The sequence below is a fragment of the Tachysurus vachellii genome, chromosome 4 (assembly GCF_030014155.1).
Source record: "Tachysurus vachellii isolate PV-2020 chromosome 4, HZAU_Pvac_v1, whole genome shotgun sequence".
Taxonomy (NCBI): Eukaryota; Metazoa; Chordata; class Actinopteri; order Siluriformes; family Bagridae; genus Tachysurus; species Tachysurus vachellii.
Window position 1 is genome coordinate 23,993,891 of NC_083463.1, and position 19,041 is coordinate 24,012,931.

The 19,041-nt window shown below is 37.3% G+C and overlaps 1 protein-coding gene across 1 annotated transcript; it reads left to right on the forward strand.

Moving 5' to 3' along the window:
- Positions 1-12,581: 12,581 nt before the first annotated feature.
- Positions 12,582-18,749, forward strand: psmf1 (proteasome inhibitor subunit 1). Its single transcript, XM_060868428.1, has 7 exons — positions 12,582-12,773; positions 13,593-13,745; positions 13,836-13,918; positions 14,064-14,246; positions 16,243-16,296; positions 16,468-16,626; positions 18,380-18,749. Exons 1-7 carry the CDS (start codon positions 12,645-12,647, stop codon positions 18,429-18,431), a joined length of 813 nt encoding a protein of 270 aa, XP_060724411.1. The 5' UTR covers positions 12,582-12,644; the 3' UTR covers positions 18,432-18,749.
- The last annotated feature ends 292 nt before the right edge of the window (positions 18,750-19,041 follow it).

Consider the following 19,041-nt stretch of genomic DNA (forward strand, 5'->3'; position numbering starts at 1 on the left):
ACTTTTTAATAGACCAATAGCAACAATAACAAAGTTTATTTTCGTTTCGTCTAAACAGTGCAAAGCCATTGCAGGACTCGAGGTTCTATATCATCTCTATATCAAGGTTCTATATCATCTCCTCAAGATGCGGTTGTGTGTTTTATTCACTGGGAAATTGTAAAGAGTAGATATAAATGTTTGGGAAGTGGAGATGAGGTGAGGAAATAAACTGTATAATTGGCAGTTCAGTAAATGTTCCTCACACTATTAACTGGTAGCCTTGTTTTATTATTATCTTTGTCGCTTTTTATACTGCTGAAGTTTAAAAGAAAACATGATTAGGATTGCTAAATCGTTTACTCACTCACTCACTCACTCATTAATTCCGTTAGCTAACGTGTGTCATATAAATGTCACACGTTAGCTAACGGAATTAATACTTGTCTACTATTCTCAGGTACAGGCATCTTCTTATAATCTGAAACATCTTTGGCATAGATGACTGCTTAACTGACAGGAGGTTATTAAAGAAAACCTTTTGAAATGAATTTGAAATGAATAGAAGTAAAAGCTGGGATATTTGTTGCATTTTTATAACTAGGTCAGCTTATTTAATATTTATATCTAGGTTATATCAATTTGATAATCAAGCTTTGTCTGACATAACTAGTACGTTCTATAGTACAGTTTTGTTTTACTTTTTTGTTGGCTAGCATGTTATAAACATTTTCTTACAAAGTATGAGAAGTCTAAATCTGGAATTAGAAATTGGATCTTTTTGGATCAGAACTCATTTTCCAGTTGATTTTACTGCATATTTCTGAAAAGAAATATACTTTAATTATATGGGCTATATAATAATAGGTCACTTTCAGACATCTAGAGAAATCATCAGTCTGATAATGTTTCAGTAAACAGGCAGATTATCAATGTGCACAGTTCTCTCTCAATTCTACAGCCCCTAAATGGAGAGAAGAAATCAGAGTTGCTTCCTGCATCCTGGAACACAAACAAGGAGCTGTACACACTGAGATACAGATCAAATGATGAGTCCAACCTGCTCCTCAAAGCTGATTCCAGCTTGATTTTTGACTTAATGGTAATGTGGCAAATTTTATAAAGGCTGTGTGATTCATGGTATTATAAGCAGGAAACCTTTTCTTGACATTATTTTCCTTTTTTCTGACAGGATTTAGCTTCAGACAAAGTCACAGACCTGACTATTAATGTTAGTGATTATGTAAATGAAGCAAACCTACAATCATTTGAAAGGCTGGTAACATTTAAGCTATTAACACATACATGCCGTTCACCACTTAGTAATGTATTGCAGCTGCGTATGCCCAGGCATGAATGGTAATATGAGAAGTTTCTTAATGTTCATTAAGGAGATCCAAATCAAGCACATGATGTTTCATTTTGACTCAGTGTATAGTTTTTTTTATTATTCATGCAAAATGGGTAATTTTAAACAAATTAGAAAATATCAGAATCAGGTTTATTGCCCAAGTATGTTGAAACGCACAAAGAAATTTGGTTCCAGCTGTTGGTGAATCTCAAAATTACAGATATAAATAACACTATACATTTAGCCTGGACTATACAAGACAAAAACAGACAAGGCAAGACAAAACAGACTATATGAGACAATACAGACAATGCTCACATAAAACATTTTTGTTTCTGAAGTGTGTACAAGAACACAGGAGATTTGGCTAAGAGGCTGAACTCATCACTGCTACTTGCAGTAAAAGATCAGGAAAGTGTGATGAAAGAAAGCAGAGAGAGATTCACAGACACACAGCCCAAGCCAGACCATGATCCCCTTTGCGTACCCACCAGACATGCCCCTGCTTTATTTTACATGAAATACAAAAATTAAAAAATAAGCAAAGTAAATCATGTAAATGTAATAACTGTACTCAAACATTGTTTACAGTGGGACAGCAGAGGGCATGATTGTGGATCCTCTCCCTCCAGGGTCTGTGCCCCCTGGTGGCATCTTTTCCCTATTGAACCATTTGTCAGAGACAAACCTGGGTAAAACTACAGTATCAAAATATTACTTGATTACTGTATTATTGTTGCCATATACCTAAATAGGTTTACTGTTTTTTAAAATTAAATAGTTATTTACCTGAATAATTTAGAGCATGTATGAGGATCCTTAAACACTTGTTCTAACTGAAATTACATTTTACAATTTAAAGGCCAATTATGTCCATTTGTGGCAGCCTGAAAAAAACCTTCACAATGGTCAAATTTGCACATTTTCTGTTTTATTTATTTCTTTAAACTACAGGTTTCTTTATGAGTAATTAAATATGAACATACACTATATGATCCATATATTTAGTTATTCCATTTCATTTATAATAACTCTATTCTTCTGGGAAGGATTTCTGAATGTGGCTTTGAGAATTTGCCCATTCAACCACAAGAGCATTAAAGTGAAGTCAGGCACTGATGTTGGCTAGGATTACTGGGGCACAGTTGGCAGTTTATTCCAAAGGTATTCAGTTGGTTTGAGGTCAGGCTCTCTACCCTGGCACATGTATGTTGCTAGTACTTTTTCTAGTATAAGCTCTGGTACTTAGTCATGTTGGAACAGGTTTATGAATTCTACAGCATGTAATTCTACAGCCTACAAAGACATCCTATTCTATTGTCAAACTATTGCTTTCAACTTTAAGTCAACAGTTTGTGAAAGGCCCACATATGGGAGCAATAGTCCAGTGTTCACAAACCTTTGGACATATAGGATTCATGCCATGGTGCTACCACTTTTACCCACTTGTCTTAACCTCCCATTCACTATGGACACCCATCTTCCCCGTTCTGCCATCCTTTCCCTTTTTAATATGGTCAACCTAAATTAATTCAGATGACAAACTCAAGGCTTAAGTCAACTTTGAAAACATAACATGCCCTGCAGTATCCACTACTCCATATTTTTACACTATCAAGAATTCACAGTGGTGGTTTCCTCCGGGTACTCAGGTTTCCTCCCCAGGTCCAAAGACATGCATGGTAGGTTTATTGGCATCTCTGGAAAATTGTCCATAGTGTGTGAGTGAAGGAGAGTGTGTGTGCCCTGCGATGGGTTGGCACTCCGTCCAGAGTGTATCCTGCCTTGATGCCCGATGACGCCGGAGATAGGCACAGGCTCCCCGTGACCCGAGGTAGTTCGGATAAGCGGTAGAAGATGAATGAATGAATGAAGAATTCACAGTGGTGGTTTCCTCCGGGTACTCAGGTTTCCTCCCCAGGTCCAAAGACATGCATGGTAGGTTTATTGGCATCTCTGGAAAATTGTCCATAGTGTGTGAGTGAAGGAGAGTGTGTGTGCCCTGCGATGGGTTGGCACTCCGTCCAGAGTGTATCCTGCCTTGATGCCCGATGACGCCGGAGATAGGCACAGGCTCCCCGTGACCCGAGGTAGTTTGGATAAGCGGTAGAAAATGAGTGAGAGAGTGAGAGAATTCACAGCATACTGTAGCAACCGATACTGCACAGCACACATCTAACAGTTCTGACATAACATCCAACAGTGCTGAAACACTGCTTAAAATAAACACCTGTGTGCTGTATCTAAACATATCTAAATATTCAGAAACATGTTGGGGTAGGTAATGATATGAATTAGTTATGGTATTGTACCATAACTAATTCATATCATACACAAAATATAATTGTGATTGTCATGATCAAATTTGATCTATGTAAGGAATTCTCATCCGTCACTTGGACAGGTTAACCCTCTTTTCATCTGCCGCCTAGGCAGGATAACCTAAATTTCAGCCTCTCGTTCCTCTGCTCGGTTTCTGTTCTCCACAAGGCCTTGGGGAAGTCTCAATGAAACACACACGAGTCATTCTTTCAAAGAGAAGTTCCAAAGTTTATTAGGAAAAGCAGGAATATATAGTCATACAAGAAGAGGGAGGGTGTAGTGGGTGTGTGTGTTGGTATGTGTGTGTGCATCTCTGTTTAGGTGACCTCTCAGTTACCCCAATGAAGTCAGGGAAGTGAACCTATACTTCCCTTAGTTCCCATGGTTGGTAACATAAGGAATGATTATGGCAGGGCCATATGTTTTAAGACTAATTAGGGAACAAGAGAATTAAGGGACAAGAGTGTGTTTGTGTGTGGGGGGAGAATGTATGTGGGTGTGTGAGAGAGAAAGAACAATGTGCTCTATACAGAAAGTCTGCAACATTATCAGAAAAGATTGTTTTATACAATCTTAATTATACAATATAATTATTCTCACAATCTATTTTTTATATACTGTCAAAAAATCTTGCTATATTTATAATTTTTCATAGAAAATGACTGTTTAACTTAAAATGATTAAAATAAACATATAGCTAGGGAAGGGGGCACGGTGGCTTAGTGGTTAGCACATTTGCCTCACACCTCCAGGGTTGGGGGTTTGATTCCCGCCTCCGCCTTGTGTGTGTGGAGTTTGCATGTTCTCCCCGTGCCTCGGGGGTTTCCTCTGGGTACTCCGGTTTCCTCCCCCGGTCCAAAGACATGCATGGTAGGTTGATTGGCATCTCTGGAAAATTGTCGGTAGTGTGTGAGTGCATGAGTGAATAAGAGTGTGTGTGCCCTGCGATGATTTGGCACTCCGTCCAGGGTGTACTGTATCCTGCCTTGATGCCCAATGACGCACATTTTCCCCGTGACCCGAGAATAGTTCGGATAAGCGGTAGAAAATGAATGAATATAGCTAGGGAGAATATTACCTTTCATTAGAAAGCCTGATATACTTGAATGTTCCTTGTACTGCAGGAAATTTATACTGTTTCTCACCATAGTAACTGGTAGGTAGTAAAATGTGATTAAAAAGGGGTTTTGTCAGTGTGAGTTTTATCCATTTTGTCAGTGTGGATAAGTGTTGCTGTGATTTCCATATACAGCTTTCATCTAGTTTGTGGATAGTAACATGCATAGTGAACTTAACATAAGCCTACAGTGAAAACAGATCAGTGGACGACGCAGTCAACTTTGGACTGAACTACATTCTGCTACATCTGGACTGGCCAGGGACATACACCCGGATTCTGTTTGTTGACTTCAGTTCAGCTTTTAATACAATAATTCCGGAAATTATCCATTCCAAACTCCTAAGGCACACTATACCCCCTTCCATCTGTCAGTGGATCACCAGCTTCCTGACAGACAGGAAACAACAGGCTTCCTGTGGAGATGATAGTGGACAACAAAACCGTGGAGATGATAGTGGAAGACCCCTCAACACTACTCCCCCTCACAATATACAACAGCCCAGTGTCATCTGTGGAGGCCTTCAAGTTTCTGGGCACTACCATTTCCCAAGACCTGAAATGGGAGTGCAACATAAATTCTGTCATCAAGAAGGCCCAGCAGAGGATGTACTTTATACATCAATTAAGAATGTATGGTCTGCCACAGGAGCTGTTAATGCTGTTCTAAACATGCAGTCATTGAATCTGTACTGTACACATCCATCACCATCTAGTTTGGTGCCGCAACAAAACAGGACAGAAACAGACTGCAACGCACAGTAAAAACAGCAGAAGAAATAACTGGCGCCCCCCTGCTACAGAACTTTGTTTACTAAAACTGCCAGACACAGGAACAGTTTCTTTCCCCAGACAATCACCCTGATCAACAACTCACCATAATTATATTCACTGCTTCTTATCATAAGTACTGCATTATCAGGACTGTCAGTCATCAAATCATCTGTATATTACATACTACTGCTGCTGTATATTGCACAAAAAGCATAATATTGCACAATATTGTTATCTGCACTCCCACACTTTATGTACATAACTGATCATTCATATTCTACATTCATATTTTATATATTTTATTCATTCTATGTTCATTTTCATTTTATACTCATTCTGTCTACTGTATATTGCATCTCATCGTCTGCATTGTTTTCTTGTATAGTTTGTATAGTATAGTGTTATTTATGTCTGTACTTTTGAGAGTCACAAACTGCTGGAACCAAATTCCTTGTGTGTGTCAACACAATAAATCTGATTCTGATTCTGATTCTGATCAACTATCATTGTACTCAGAATTAAGCTGTCAAAATGTACACAACGTGCATGTGCCATTAGATTTGCATCAAAACATAGAAATGTGATTCCACCCTCTGTACAGGTGACACACAGATAAAGATTTAAAATGTTTAAATTACCTAAAAATATGGGAAATTTAGCCAACAGAATGCAAATTAAACAGTGGTCATAGCTGCATTAAGAAATTCAAACTTGAAAGATATGGATGATAAACAGTGGTGACTCATTTCCCATTGCACACTTAATACATTTTTATTAAAATGGCACTAATTTTGTGTTTTTTCCAAAGTAGGTAGGTAGTTAGAACGATGTATAGAAGAAATGTACCACAATTCTTGCAGATTGGCAATAAAAAAGCAGTTCACTTTTTTCCTTCTTTACTGTATTATTATGCGTCACCCATCACTATGCAAGATACATGTCTGACCACTCTTGCTGTGTATAAGATTTTTAATCAGTTCAATGCATAAAATGATGTACATATAGGTCAAGACCTTCAGCTATAGGCTCACAGAAACCTTCCAGTTTCAGATCTCAGTGCGATCAGATTGGCTTTTCTTACTTAATAGCTAGAACTGGCATTTAAAAATCTTTATGATTACTACTTCAAAATCCTATCAGTTTAACATCAATCCTGACTGCATGCAAGTGACTGAAAAGTGTTTTACACTCTACCCTGTCAATTTACTCACAACAATTGCTTTTATAATAATCATGCGGTAATGCCCCTGAAATGGTTGTTTCAACAAGACATCGACCCTAAACACACAAGTAAGTGAGCAACATCTTGATTCTAGACAAAAAGGATTGAGGCAATAGAGTGGCCAACTCACTCCCCTGACCGCAACCCCGTTGAAAACTTGTTTAAAAAACACATTAAAACTGCAGTTTCTTAAGCAAAACCGAAAAATTCACAGGAACTGTGAAATATAGTTTAACGGCTGAAGCAGTTATTAAAGTTATAAAGTTATTAAAGTTAAAGCTAAAAGTTCATTTATGCTAACATGAAGCTGTAATCAACAGAACGCTCTTCATATACTGGTTCTTGTTCTTCATTCGAGTAAACATCTCTTTGAAGAATCTAAGAGCTAGTTCCACCGACCAATGTTAGAGGGGAAATATTGACTTACTGTATTTGTTTATGACCTCATTTTATGGCTGTGATATCCTTTATTTTGACTTAGCAATTCTTTCTGTTGTTTTAATAAACGTGTGCCAAATACAGATAATCCATAACAGTTTTTTCTTCCATAGTTTAGATAGTCCTTTTTGTGATAAACTCACCAAATTGCCAGTGAACACATCAACCACAACATCTGTTTCTGTTGACTTCTTTTCCAGTAGATAACAATAAATACTACACCTTTCTTCTGTATAAATACTCCCTGTTAAAGCTAGGGTCTTCGTTGTTTGAAAGCCATTGTTGACATTTGAAATCACCAAAACAAACACGTCCCTAACCCAAATGGGACCCACCCCTGTATTGATAGCTCCGCCCACACATATATACGTAACCCAGGCAACTAATGGGAAGAAATGTGTCTATCATAATTGAAGGGAAGAACAATACAATTTCAGATAAACAAACAAGCAAAAATGACACACAAGCATAATCATGTAAAGGATGGCATATATTAGTTCTGTGAAACATAGCAAAACCAATGTTACTCACCTATCAAGAAGGAAAAAAGCAACCTCTGCGTCGGTTGGCCGCATATTCACAGATTCGAGTTTCCCGAGTCAATAACTCCTGAGCTAAACGCTGTTGCTAGCAAAACGTGGTTGTAGCTGCCTCTCTACATTACTACGATAGAAAAGAGGTGTTATTTGTGTAGTAACAGCGTTTAGCTCAGGAGTTATTGACTCGGGAAACTCGAATCTGTGAATGTGCGGCCAACGTCCCGCTCCTTCAGTTCTCTCCAGTGCTGGAAAGCTGATCCTATAATAACACAGGTCCCACTTCTTGCCTTATTGTAAGCCTTTCTTCACTTTCTTTCTTTGTTTTTATCCTCCATGTCAATGTTAAAACCGCTTTCTACTAATGTCACACATGCGCACTGAACACTCTCTCCGTCCATATTGACAAGACAAAATCCTTTCTGCTCATTGGCTTCACGTTTGTTTTGATTTTTTTTGTTTTGTTTGTCGGCTCGACTCAATTTTCTGAAGCATTTCTCAAACAACAGAGACCCTACCTTTAATCTCAACCTTTGAAGATTTTTGCTATTCAATCACTTCTATTGGCTGAAATCAGTACAGACGTAGGGGCAGCAGCATGACTCAGGGTTCTTCTCGAGTGAACCTGAAAATTTTAATAGCTTTCTTGGGGCTTGTGTCACAGGAGGAAGGTGAAGACCCAAATGAAGATCACAGTCCAGAGCATGAGAAGACAGCACAATAAGGGAGAGCAAACAGGGCAAACAGTCAATGGAATATCCTGCAAAGGTAATCCATCAGTGGTGAACCCCATAGACAAAAGGTCACAGTCAAATAATAATCCAACAGGGAATGCAAAAATAAATAGTGAATGTCACATAAATAATCCAAGAGGAACAAACCCCACAGTCAAATAAAAAACAGAATTACTCAAACAGTGGTAATACAACAGTAAATAACAAAATCCGACAGAGATATTTCAACACGGCAAAACAGTATCCCTAGAGGAGGACAGATTGAAACAATAATCCAATATCCGCCACACAGACTGCAGGGTTTGCAGAAATCAGTCCACGGAAACTCCTAAGTATAACCCAGGTAAAGGAGCGATGAAGGGCAGACAGAAATCGGCAGCAAAAACAACAGGATCAAACCATGAGAAGCAAACCAATGCAAGGCTGGATAGGTAGTCAGGCACATGGAGCATACTGAAAAGATCATCTGGTGAGGAACATGTGCAGGAATGCTGTGCGTGCTGACGGCTTGTGCAGGATATAACCTGGTGGAGGTGAGATGTTTTCATTTTTATCTGCCTCAATGTGGTTTTATTCTATCTGATCTCAATTAGGCTCATAATTATAGTCTGCAGCTTTTCTGTCAGGATAAGACTGTTTAAGAATTATTGGCACATGAATTGTGTAAGGAATAACTGAAAGGAGCTGATTAGTTGTTCCTCGGTTCTGTTCATTCCCTGGTTCTTCCGGTAGGATCTATTTGTTCCCCTTCTGGCAGCAGTGTTTACCTCTAACATATCTACCATTTTTGTCTTCTGTTGATGTCCACGCCTTGTTTCTGAGCTCCCTAGTGTGTTCTTTTTTCCTTACAATGTGCCAAATTGTTGATTTGGTCACTCCAAAGGTTCTTGCTATCTCTCTTATGGATTTGATTTGTTTTTGAAGCCTAATGATGATAATTTGATGGAGAAGTAACAAAGGAATTGCTTCCTGTTCAGTGGAACAGGTGCCCGATGGCTGGTTGGAGCACAACTGTCTGACTGAGATTTCAGAATCATCATCTGTTCATGCAGATTTGTCACAACATCCATTGGAGGGTGGGGCACACATATTTGTAGATGTCCCATGCGCTAAACCCAATGATAGTTCACCTAATATTGTATGCAAAGCTATTCCTTTCTTTTCAGCTGAAGGTGCTGAACTTGTGGCTTTAACAAGCACATGATTTTTATCTATTTATACTTATTCACAATATGCTATTGGTGTAGCTGAAGATTTTGAAAAGTGTGTTATGCACATGGTTTCAAAACTGCTGATGGTAAGCTCATTTCACATAATAAACTGGTTTTTGATTTTTTTGTTCTTCTCAAGGTTACCAAAATATCTAGGTTTTATTAATGTTACAGGTAATGTGACATACCTACAAACGATGCTACGAGACAGAAACTTTTGTTTTGGTTTTGATTATTCTAGAACTGTTTGTCCTTAGACAGGGACAGATTGATTTGCTGTCCTCAAGACTGCATTGCACTCCCCTGCTGTGTCTTGCCATATCTTGTGCCTCATTTCTCATTCTCAAACCTGAGACCACTGATCTTTTCATCACTTGACCCAGTGCAGTTTGCTTTTTACCCGCAGGTTGGAACGGAGAATACTATTATATAGTATAGTATAATATAATATAGTATATTATATAGTATTATATATAGTTACAGAGGATATATCCACATTTACCAAGGCTGGCAGCACGGCGAGAATCATGATTTTTACTATTTCAGTAAATACCATCCAACCAGCATTACTAGGAAAAACACTAAAAGATATGCAGGTAAGTCCCTCAATGATCTCCTGGGTTATTGATTACCTTACGGGCAGACCACAGTTTGTGAGGCTAAGTTTGTGTCACAGAAGATGGTTAGCAACATAGGTGCTCCCCAAGGAACTGTTCTGTCTCCATTTATTTTCATCCTCTACATCAAGGCTTTCTAACACAACACAAATCATTGTCATTTGAAAAAGTTCTCTGATTACTCTGCTGTTGTTGGAGTATTGATGGTGGGCAGGAGATGGAGTACATTGTAGGTGTGAAGTTAATCACCTACAGCTCAATGTCACAAAAACGGGACATTGTCTTCAGAAGAAAAAAGCACAACTCACCCTTGCAATTATAAGTGGCTGTTATGTAAAGATTGTGGACTCTTACAAATACATGGGGGTCTACATTGACAATAAGCTCAAACTGGACTAAAAACACTAAGACAATATACAGCAGGGGCCAATGTCGAATGCATGTCCTTCAATGTATGAAATAAAGTGCTTAACATGCGGTGGTTTCAGGATGATTTCAGGATCCGGTGGAAAGGAGACAGACCCGTCGGCAGGATAGCTTCAAATGATAGGAGTTTAATACACAAGGGAAACAAACAGACATCCACACGACACGGGGAACTAACGTAACTTAATCTGACTTAAATACACTAATGAATCCGCCCTGCCATCGGCAACGCGGCTCACATAAATACACACACACAGTCAATCACAGGATGGGAAACAGGTGAGGAGACAGGGAGGAGCGGACGAAGGCGTGGCAGACACGTGACAATAATAAAAACATTCGCACGTGTCCAAAGGTCCGCGCTGATCCCTGACAGGGGCACAGGTGCAAAGGTCTGTCTGTCTGTCTGTCTGTCTATCTATCTATCTATCTATCTATTGTATCTGTCTGTCTATCTATCTATCCAAATTTTACATTTCTACTATCCATATTCCTCTTAGTATTTCAGTGATTCCCCTACCATGTTAGCACTATTAGTAGCATTTTAAATTGCAGATTCCTCAATTGTCAATCATTATTATAGAATATTTTATTTTCTCATCTGTGTGGACTGCATGGATATACTTATCATACTTCTACCTCCTGCTTTTCTTTAGATGACTTGCTAGCCAAGTTACTGCAGATCACTTAAGTAGTGCAATGTAATTTAAAGCCTACTATAAAACTGAAAACCATAATTACGTTTGTCAGAAATGCAGGTTTGGATCCAAATACATGGACAGGGACTTGAATAAAAGGTATTTAATAAGCATGCAGGCAAACAACAGTTTAAAGAATGAATCCAAGTGACATTTTAAGTGACATCAGGTTAAATTTCCGAAGCTACAGTCCATATGGAAAAATACAAAATCATAATCAAATCAAAATGAGAGTCCGGGCAATTGGTAAACGGCAAATTGGGAATCCAAACTCGTAAAGATGAATAGGTGGAAACTGGCAGCGCCAGCTGGAACCAAATTACAGTAATTGTGTGTGTCAACACACTTGGCCAATAAAACTGATTCTGATTCTGATGAACTAAGTGCATTTGGTGGTGTTCTTATCAAATTTACTTCTGAGCATGGTTTCTCTTAAGTCTTCTTCCTCATATCATCTCAGGGGATTTGCCCTTGCCTCGTCACCTCAGACTTTCTCATTAGGGATAAATGTAAGAAATAAATAGTAAATTATACATTTCAAAATCTTTATTCTATGTTTTTGTACTTCTGTAAAGCTGCTTTGAGACAATATCCCTTGTAAAATGAATTGAACTGAAGTGAATTTAGTTCAGGGGTAACGAGTGTATCCTTCCCTCACTTCAATCAACCTTTTCACATGATCTTGCAGTTCTCGTACTTACTTTTATAGCATTGACATGGAGAGGGCTCATCGAACTCCTACTCTCATCTCAAGCAATATAAAAGGTTACTTGATCAGTGCTGTTCTTCTGTTCAATCAATACTGTTCAGGAATTGGGGTTTCTGGGTGATGACTTTAATTGTGTAACTGATGGTAACTTACAAGTAAATAGGTTTGATTGCTACATGGAAGCAGTTGCATCCTACAGATATACCTCTACCCTCACAATTTAGACTAAAGGCTGAATTGCTTTTTCATACCTATTATTGTGTAAATTCACTCGAGCGAAAATATTTGGACGAACGAACGGATTACCAGAAAATATAACCAACAGACCATCCGCTGGTGAGCTTTTTAAAACACAAAACTGTTTTTAAGGTATTTTACTCATTTTCACGAGGTGCGAACAGGGCGGAACGAATGGTTTGTTACTAGTCTCCCTTCCGGGGACACTTTTTTAACGGACCAATAGCAACAATAACAAAGTTTATTTTCGTTTCGTCTAAACAGTGCAAAGCCATGGCAGGACTCGAGGTGTTGTATACATGCGTGGCGAGTTCTATATCATCTCCTCAAGATGCGGTTGTGTGTTTTATTCACTGGGAAATTGTAAAGAGTGGATATAAATGTTTGGGAAGTGGAGATGAGGTGAGGAAATAAACTGTATAATTGGCAGTTCAGTAAATGTTCCTCACACTATTACTGTAACTGGTAGCCTTGTTTTATTGTTATCTTTGTCGCTTTTTATACTGCTGAAGTTTAAAAGAAAGCATGATTAGGATTGCTAAATCGTTTAATCACTTATTATTTCTTTATAAATCGACGTTTATATGACACACGTTAGCTATCCAGCTAATGTCACTATGCAACACAGTGACACAGCACTATTCAAACGGTTTATTCTCATTATATAATGATTTTCTCAGATGTAAATGTAATGCAACGGAATTAATACTTGTCTACTATTCTCAGCTACAGGCATCTTCTTTTAATCTGAAACATCTTTGGCATAGATGACTGCTTAACTGACAGGAGGTTATTAATGAAAACCTATAATTTGAAATGAATAGAAGTAAAAGCTGGGATATTTGTTGCGTTTTTATAACTAGGTCAGCTTATTTAATATTTATATGTAGGTTATATCAATTTGATAATCAAGCTTTGTCTGACATAACTAGTAAGTTCTATAGTACAGTTTTGTTTTACTTTTTTGTTGGCTAGCATGTTATAAACATTTTCTTACAAAGCATGAGAAGTCTAAATCTGGGATTAGAAATGGGATCTTTTTTGATCAGAACTCATTTTCCAGTTGATTTTACTGCATATTTTTGAAAAGAAATATACTTTCATTATATGGGCTATATAATAATATCTCACTTTCAGACATCTAGAGAAATCATTAGTCTGATAATGTTTCAGTAAACAGGCAGATTTATCAATGTGCACAGTTCTCTCTCAATTCTACAGCCCCTAAATGGAGAGAAGAAATCAGAGTTGCTTCCTGCATCCTGGAACACAAACAAGGAGCTGTACACACTGAGATACAGATCAAATGATGACAAGTCCAACCTGCTCCTCAAAGCCATCACAGCTGATTCCAGCTTGATTTTTAACTTAATGGTAATGTGGCAAATTTTATAAAGGCTGTGTGATTCCTAGTATTATAAGCAGGAAACCTTTTCTTGACATTATTTTCTGTTTTTCTGACAGGATTCAGCTTCAGACAAAGTCACAGACCTGACTATTAATGTTAGTGATTATGTAAATGAAGCAAACCTACAATCATTTGAAAGGTTAGTAACACTTAAGCTATGCTACTTAAGCTAAGCTTACACACAGTTCATCACTTAGTAATGCATTTACAACCATCATAAGCAATTATTAAGCATGTTATAGTATGGTTATTCTCTTTAAATCCTTTTTGTTTCTGTACTGTAGTGTGTACAAGAACACAGGAGATTTGGCTAAGAGGCTGAACTCATCACTGCTACCTGCAGTGAAAGATCAGGGAAGTGTGATGAAAGAAAGAAAAGAGAGATTCACAGACACGCAGCCCAAGCCAGATCATGATCCCCTGTGTGTACCTACCAGACATACCCCTGCTTCATACCCTCCAAACTGGTGAGAATATACCATTACACTGTTGTATCTTGCATCAAACCTTTGATTCACAGTAGCAGCAAATGACAACTGACCTGAGTCAAAAGAATGGCAAATAAATAAAACAAATAAAAGTGAAATTTACAGAGGATTTACCCAAAAAAGAATCTTTGACATGTAAACCTGACACTTATGTGTCAATTGCAAATAAACCTTTAAATTTTAAAGCCCACAAATTAATTAGCTCTGCAAATGTGTCAGGAAGAATTGTGTCTGAGAGTGAGGTAAAGACTAACCACCTCCTGTATTCTATTAAATTAAATGGTCCAGGCACAGGTGAAAATCATTGTGTTATTTGAGTCTGCAGCTGATACCTGACTATGCCCCACACTGCCACAAAGTTTAAAAAAATATATTTACTTTATATATTTTAAGCTTGTGAATGTTAAAGCTAATTTCTTTTATGATTGTGTATCAGTTTAATTTGTGGTACATTGTATTGATTAATGGTGAATTAATTTTTGGTTAAATAATATAATGGGATCATTTTTCAGGTCTTGCTCTCATCAGTCACAAGAATAATCTCTGTGATATTTAATTATATACTTTTTTTAACATTGTCACAATTTGTGTGGGTAACCAATGATTTGATTAAATTAGGATATGATCATTGTAAAATGAGAGAAAAAATGTATGCCAACATTTTTGCCTCATACACTAACCAGTATATTTAAACATGCTCAAGTCATGCTTCAGTTAATGTTTACATGAAACAGAATGAGGAGAACATGTGATTACTGTGACTCTAACTGTGGCATGGATGTTGGTGCCAGATGGGCTGGATTGAGTATTTTTGGAACTACTGGTCTCTTAATTTTGAACAGAATCTAGATTTTACTCAGAATGTTGCAACAAACAAAAAGCATCCTGTGAGAGGAGGGCCTGTAAGCTGAAACACATTACTGATGAGAGAGATCAGAGGAGAATGACCAGATTGGCTTGTGTTGACAGGAATTATGTAGTAAGTCAAATAACTTTACAACCATGGTGTGCAAAAAAGCATCTCAGAACACACAACATATTAAACCTTGAGGTGAACAGGCTACAAAAGATTCAATTCAATTTATTTTTATAGCGCTTATTCACTTTGTCTCAAAGCAGCTTTACAGAAGTTTAGAAACAGAAAAAAGTTTAAACTAGGAACTAGGCAGAAGTTCCTCTCATTCTCATCAACCCATTCTCATTTGTGACACTGGACAGTAAATAATGTAAATGTAAATCCTTTCTACAACAGTTTATAGGAATTCATGGTTCAGCACAAATTCTGAGGTCACCATAGCCAACACTAATTCCTTCCTGCCAAATGATCGCTGATAAAGACCAGACCAGACTGATGCAACAATGGTTCAAAGAAGGCATGACAGTCTCCGGGTGGCCCCATCCACAGCAAACCCATGAGTCAATGGTTGACGATGCAGATCAAACCCTGTCAGGGTGACCACTGCGTGATGATACTCCACGCTTGGGTAGAACATCAGGATCAATGAAGTAGGTCTGGAAGGACAGGCGATCAGACTAGGACGTTAGGGAACTCAGGAGCTTGGGAGAGAGAGAGAGAGACAGAGAGAGAAGGAAAAAGAGAAGAATGTTATGCATGATTGTAATCATCATCAAAATATCAGAAGACCACATCAGGTTCCACTCCTGTCAGCCTCAAGTATATGAGCAATGTATGTCACTCAAACCATCCCATTTGGTACCAACAGCTAGGCCACAATCAAAGTCACAGAGATCATCCTTTTTCTTCATCCTTATGTTTGATGCAAACATTAACTGAAACTCTTGAACTTTATCTGCATGATTGTTATTGCTTCGTTGTTACATGATTGGCTGATTAGATAATGACTGTGAGCTTTTAATCCTTTTTATTATACACACCCATTGAAATAAAAATTTATTTCGTATTTAAAATGAAATTATAATTATTTCATATTTAAAATATTTTCTGCCTTTTCAGGACAGACCCATTCAATCCATTTGCTGCAGGAAGAGCTGACCTTGATCCCTTTAGGTGGGTAGTTTGTCATTTTTTGTCACAGTTATCTAGGCTTCAAGTGTTGTGTTCTTTGGCTTGCTCAGAAGAAGCCCCATGCTGGATGTTGTTTTTCAGCCCATGATATACAAAAATAAAAAAAATAGGCAAAGTAAAGTAAAAATAACTATACTTGAACATTGTTTACAGTGGGACAACAGAGGGCATGATTGTGGATCCATTACGAGCAGGCTTCCCTCGTTCTGGCTTTGACCCTTCAAGTGGAATTCCTGGAGTCCTCCCTCCGGGGGCAGTGCCCCCTGGTGCCCGCTTTGACCCTTTTGGACCAGTTGGCAGACACAGAGCTGGGTAAAGCTATCAAATTATTACTTGATTATCATTGTTGCCATTTACCTAAATAATATTTACAGGATATATGTGGATCCTTAAACACGTTCTAACTGAAATTACATTTTATAAATTAAAAGCCAATTATGTGCATTTGTGGCAGCCTGAAAAAAAAACCTTCACAATGGTCAAATTTGCACGTTTTCTGTTTTATTTATTTCTTAAAACTACAGGTTTTAAGGATTTCTGAATGTGGCTAGGATTACTGGGGCACAGTTGGCAGTTTATTTAAAAGGTATTCAGTTGGTTTGAGGTCAGGCTCTCTACCCTGGCACATGTATGTTGCTAGTATTTTTCTAGCATAGGCTCTGGTACTTAGTCATGTTGGAACAGGTTTAGGAATTCTACAGCATGTAATTCTACAGCCTACAAAGACATCCTATTCTATTGTCCAACTATTGCTTTCAACTTCAAAGGCCCACATATGGGAGCAATAGTCCAGTGTTCACAAACCTTTGGACATATAGGATTTATGCCATGGCGCCACCACTTACTTTTACCCACTTGTCTTAACCTCCCATTCACTATGGACACCCATCTTCCCCGTTCTGCCATCCTTTCCCTTTTAATATTGTCAACCTAAATTAAATCAGATGACAAACTCAAGGCTTAAGTGAACTTTGAAAACATAACATGCACTGCAGTGTCCACTACTCCATATTTTTACACTATAAAGAATTCACAACATATTGTAGCAATCAATACTGCACAGCACACATCTAACAGTTCTGACATAACATCCAACAGTGCTGAAACACTGCTTAAAATAAACACCTGTGTGCTGTATTTAAACACATCTAAACATTCAGAAACATGTTGGGGTAGGTAATGACATGAATTAGTTATGGTATTGTACCATAACTAATTCATATCATCCATAAAATGTAATTATGATTGTTTCATGATCAAATTTGATCTATTTTATATATACTGTCAAAAAACCTTGTCAATAATTTTGACATAGAAAATGACTGTTTAACTTAAAATTTATACTGTTTCTCACCATAGTAGCTGGTAGGTAGTAAAATGTGATTAAAAAGCGGTTTTGTCAGTGTGAGTTTTATCCATTTTGCCATTGTGCCCAAAACTGGCTAAAATGTTGCTGTGATTTCCATATACAGCTTTCATCTAGTTTTTTGGATAGTAACATGCGTACTGAACTTAATATAAGCCTAATCAACTATCTTTGTACTCAGAATTAAGCTGTCAAAATGTACACAATGTGCATGTGCCATTAGATTATCATCAAAACATAGAAATGTGATTCCACTCTCTGTACAGGTAACAGACTGATAAAGATTTAAAATGTTTAAATTACCTAAAAATATAGGAAATTTAGCCAACAGAATGCAAATTAAACAGTAATAATTTCAGCACCAGTGTAAAAAAAAATTGAAAGTGATTTAGTTGCATAAAGATACAAAAGTAAGGCTTGTATTTAACTGTGGCAAGTAATTCTTAATTGAAAGATATGGATGATAAACAGTGGTCACTCATTTCACATTGTACACTTAAGATTATTGCCATTTTAATAAAAATGAATTGTGTTCTTTCCAAAGTAAGTAGGTAGTATATTTTTGGAACAATGTATAGATTTTTTTTTAAATCTCAGTATGAAGGTGAACCACAAGAATGGCAAGAATAAATTAAAATATTAATATTTTGTAGTTGGATAATGTAAGGTTTTAATGTATTTTCCATGTATTTACTACAGGCCAGACCCTGATCACCTGCCCCGGCCAGGCTATGATGATATGTTCATGTAGAAATATCCTGGTTTTCCTGAAAGACTTCTTATTCACTTAATGTACTAAAATTCTTACAGCTTTGCAATAAAAAAAGGTAGTTAATCCTGTTTTCATACTATGTGCTCCAAAGGGGCAATGTTTTTTTGTTTTGTTTTGTTAAATAAAGAGGGAATTTCATTCATATTCAGTTAGAAAGTAGGTTAATATTTTCATTTTTACAAAATGTCATTGTCCCAAACAAAATATACTGAGATGTAATTGGTTCAGCATGAGACTGCTTAGTGTGCTTCATTACTGCTTCAATTGAATGAATAAATAAATAATTAAATATATAAAGCACTGTTTTTCTGTTTTACTGTATTATGCATCCCCCATCACTATGCAAGATACATGTCTGACCACTCCAGCTGTGTATAAGATTTTTTATCAGTTCAATGCATAAAATGATATACATTCAAAGTCAAGGCCAAAATTGTTGGCACCTCTGAAATTTTTCCAGAAAATGAAGTATTTCTCACAGAAAAGTATTGCAATTACACTTACAGTTTTGCTATATGCATATTTCCTTTGTGTGTATTAGAACAACAATTTCACATAAAACAGTTTTCACATAAAACAGACAAAATTA

What these genes read in the sequence shown, in the direction of transcription:
- psmf1 (XM_060868428.1), top strand. Translation starts at nt 12,645, where the DNA reads ATGGCAGGACTCGAGGTGTTGTATACATGCGTGGCGAGTTCTATATCA. An exon ending in GTTTGGGAAGTGGAGATGAG is followed by an intron (nt 12,774 to 13,592) that starts GTGAGGAAATAA and finishes TCAATTCTACAG; the next exon opens with CCCCTAAATGGAGAGAAGAA. An exon ending in GCTTGATTTTTAACTTAATG is followed by an intron (nt 13,746 to 13,835) that starts GTAATGTGGCAA and finishes TTTTTCTGACAG; the next exon opens with GATTCAGCTTCAGACAAAGT.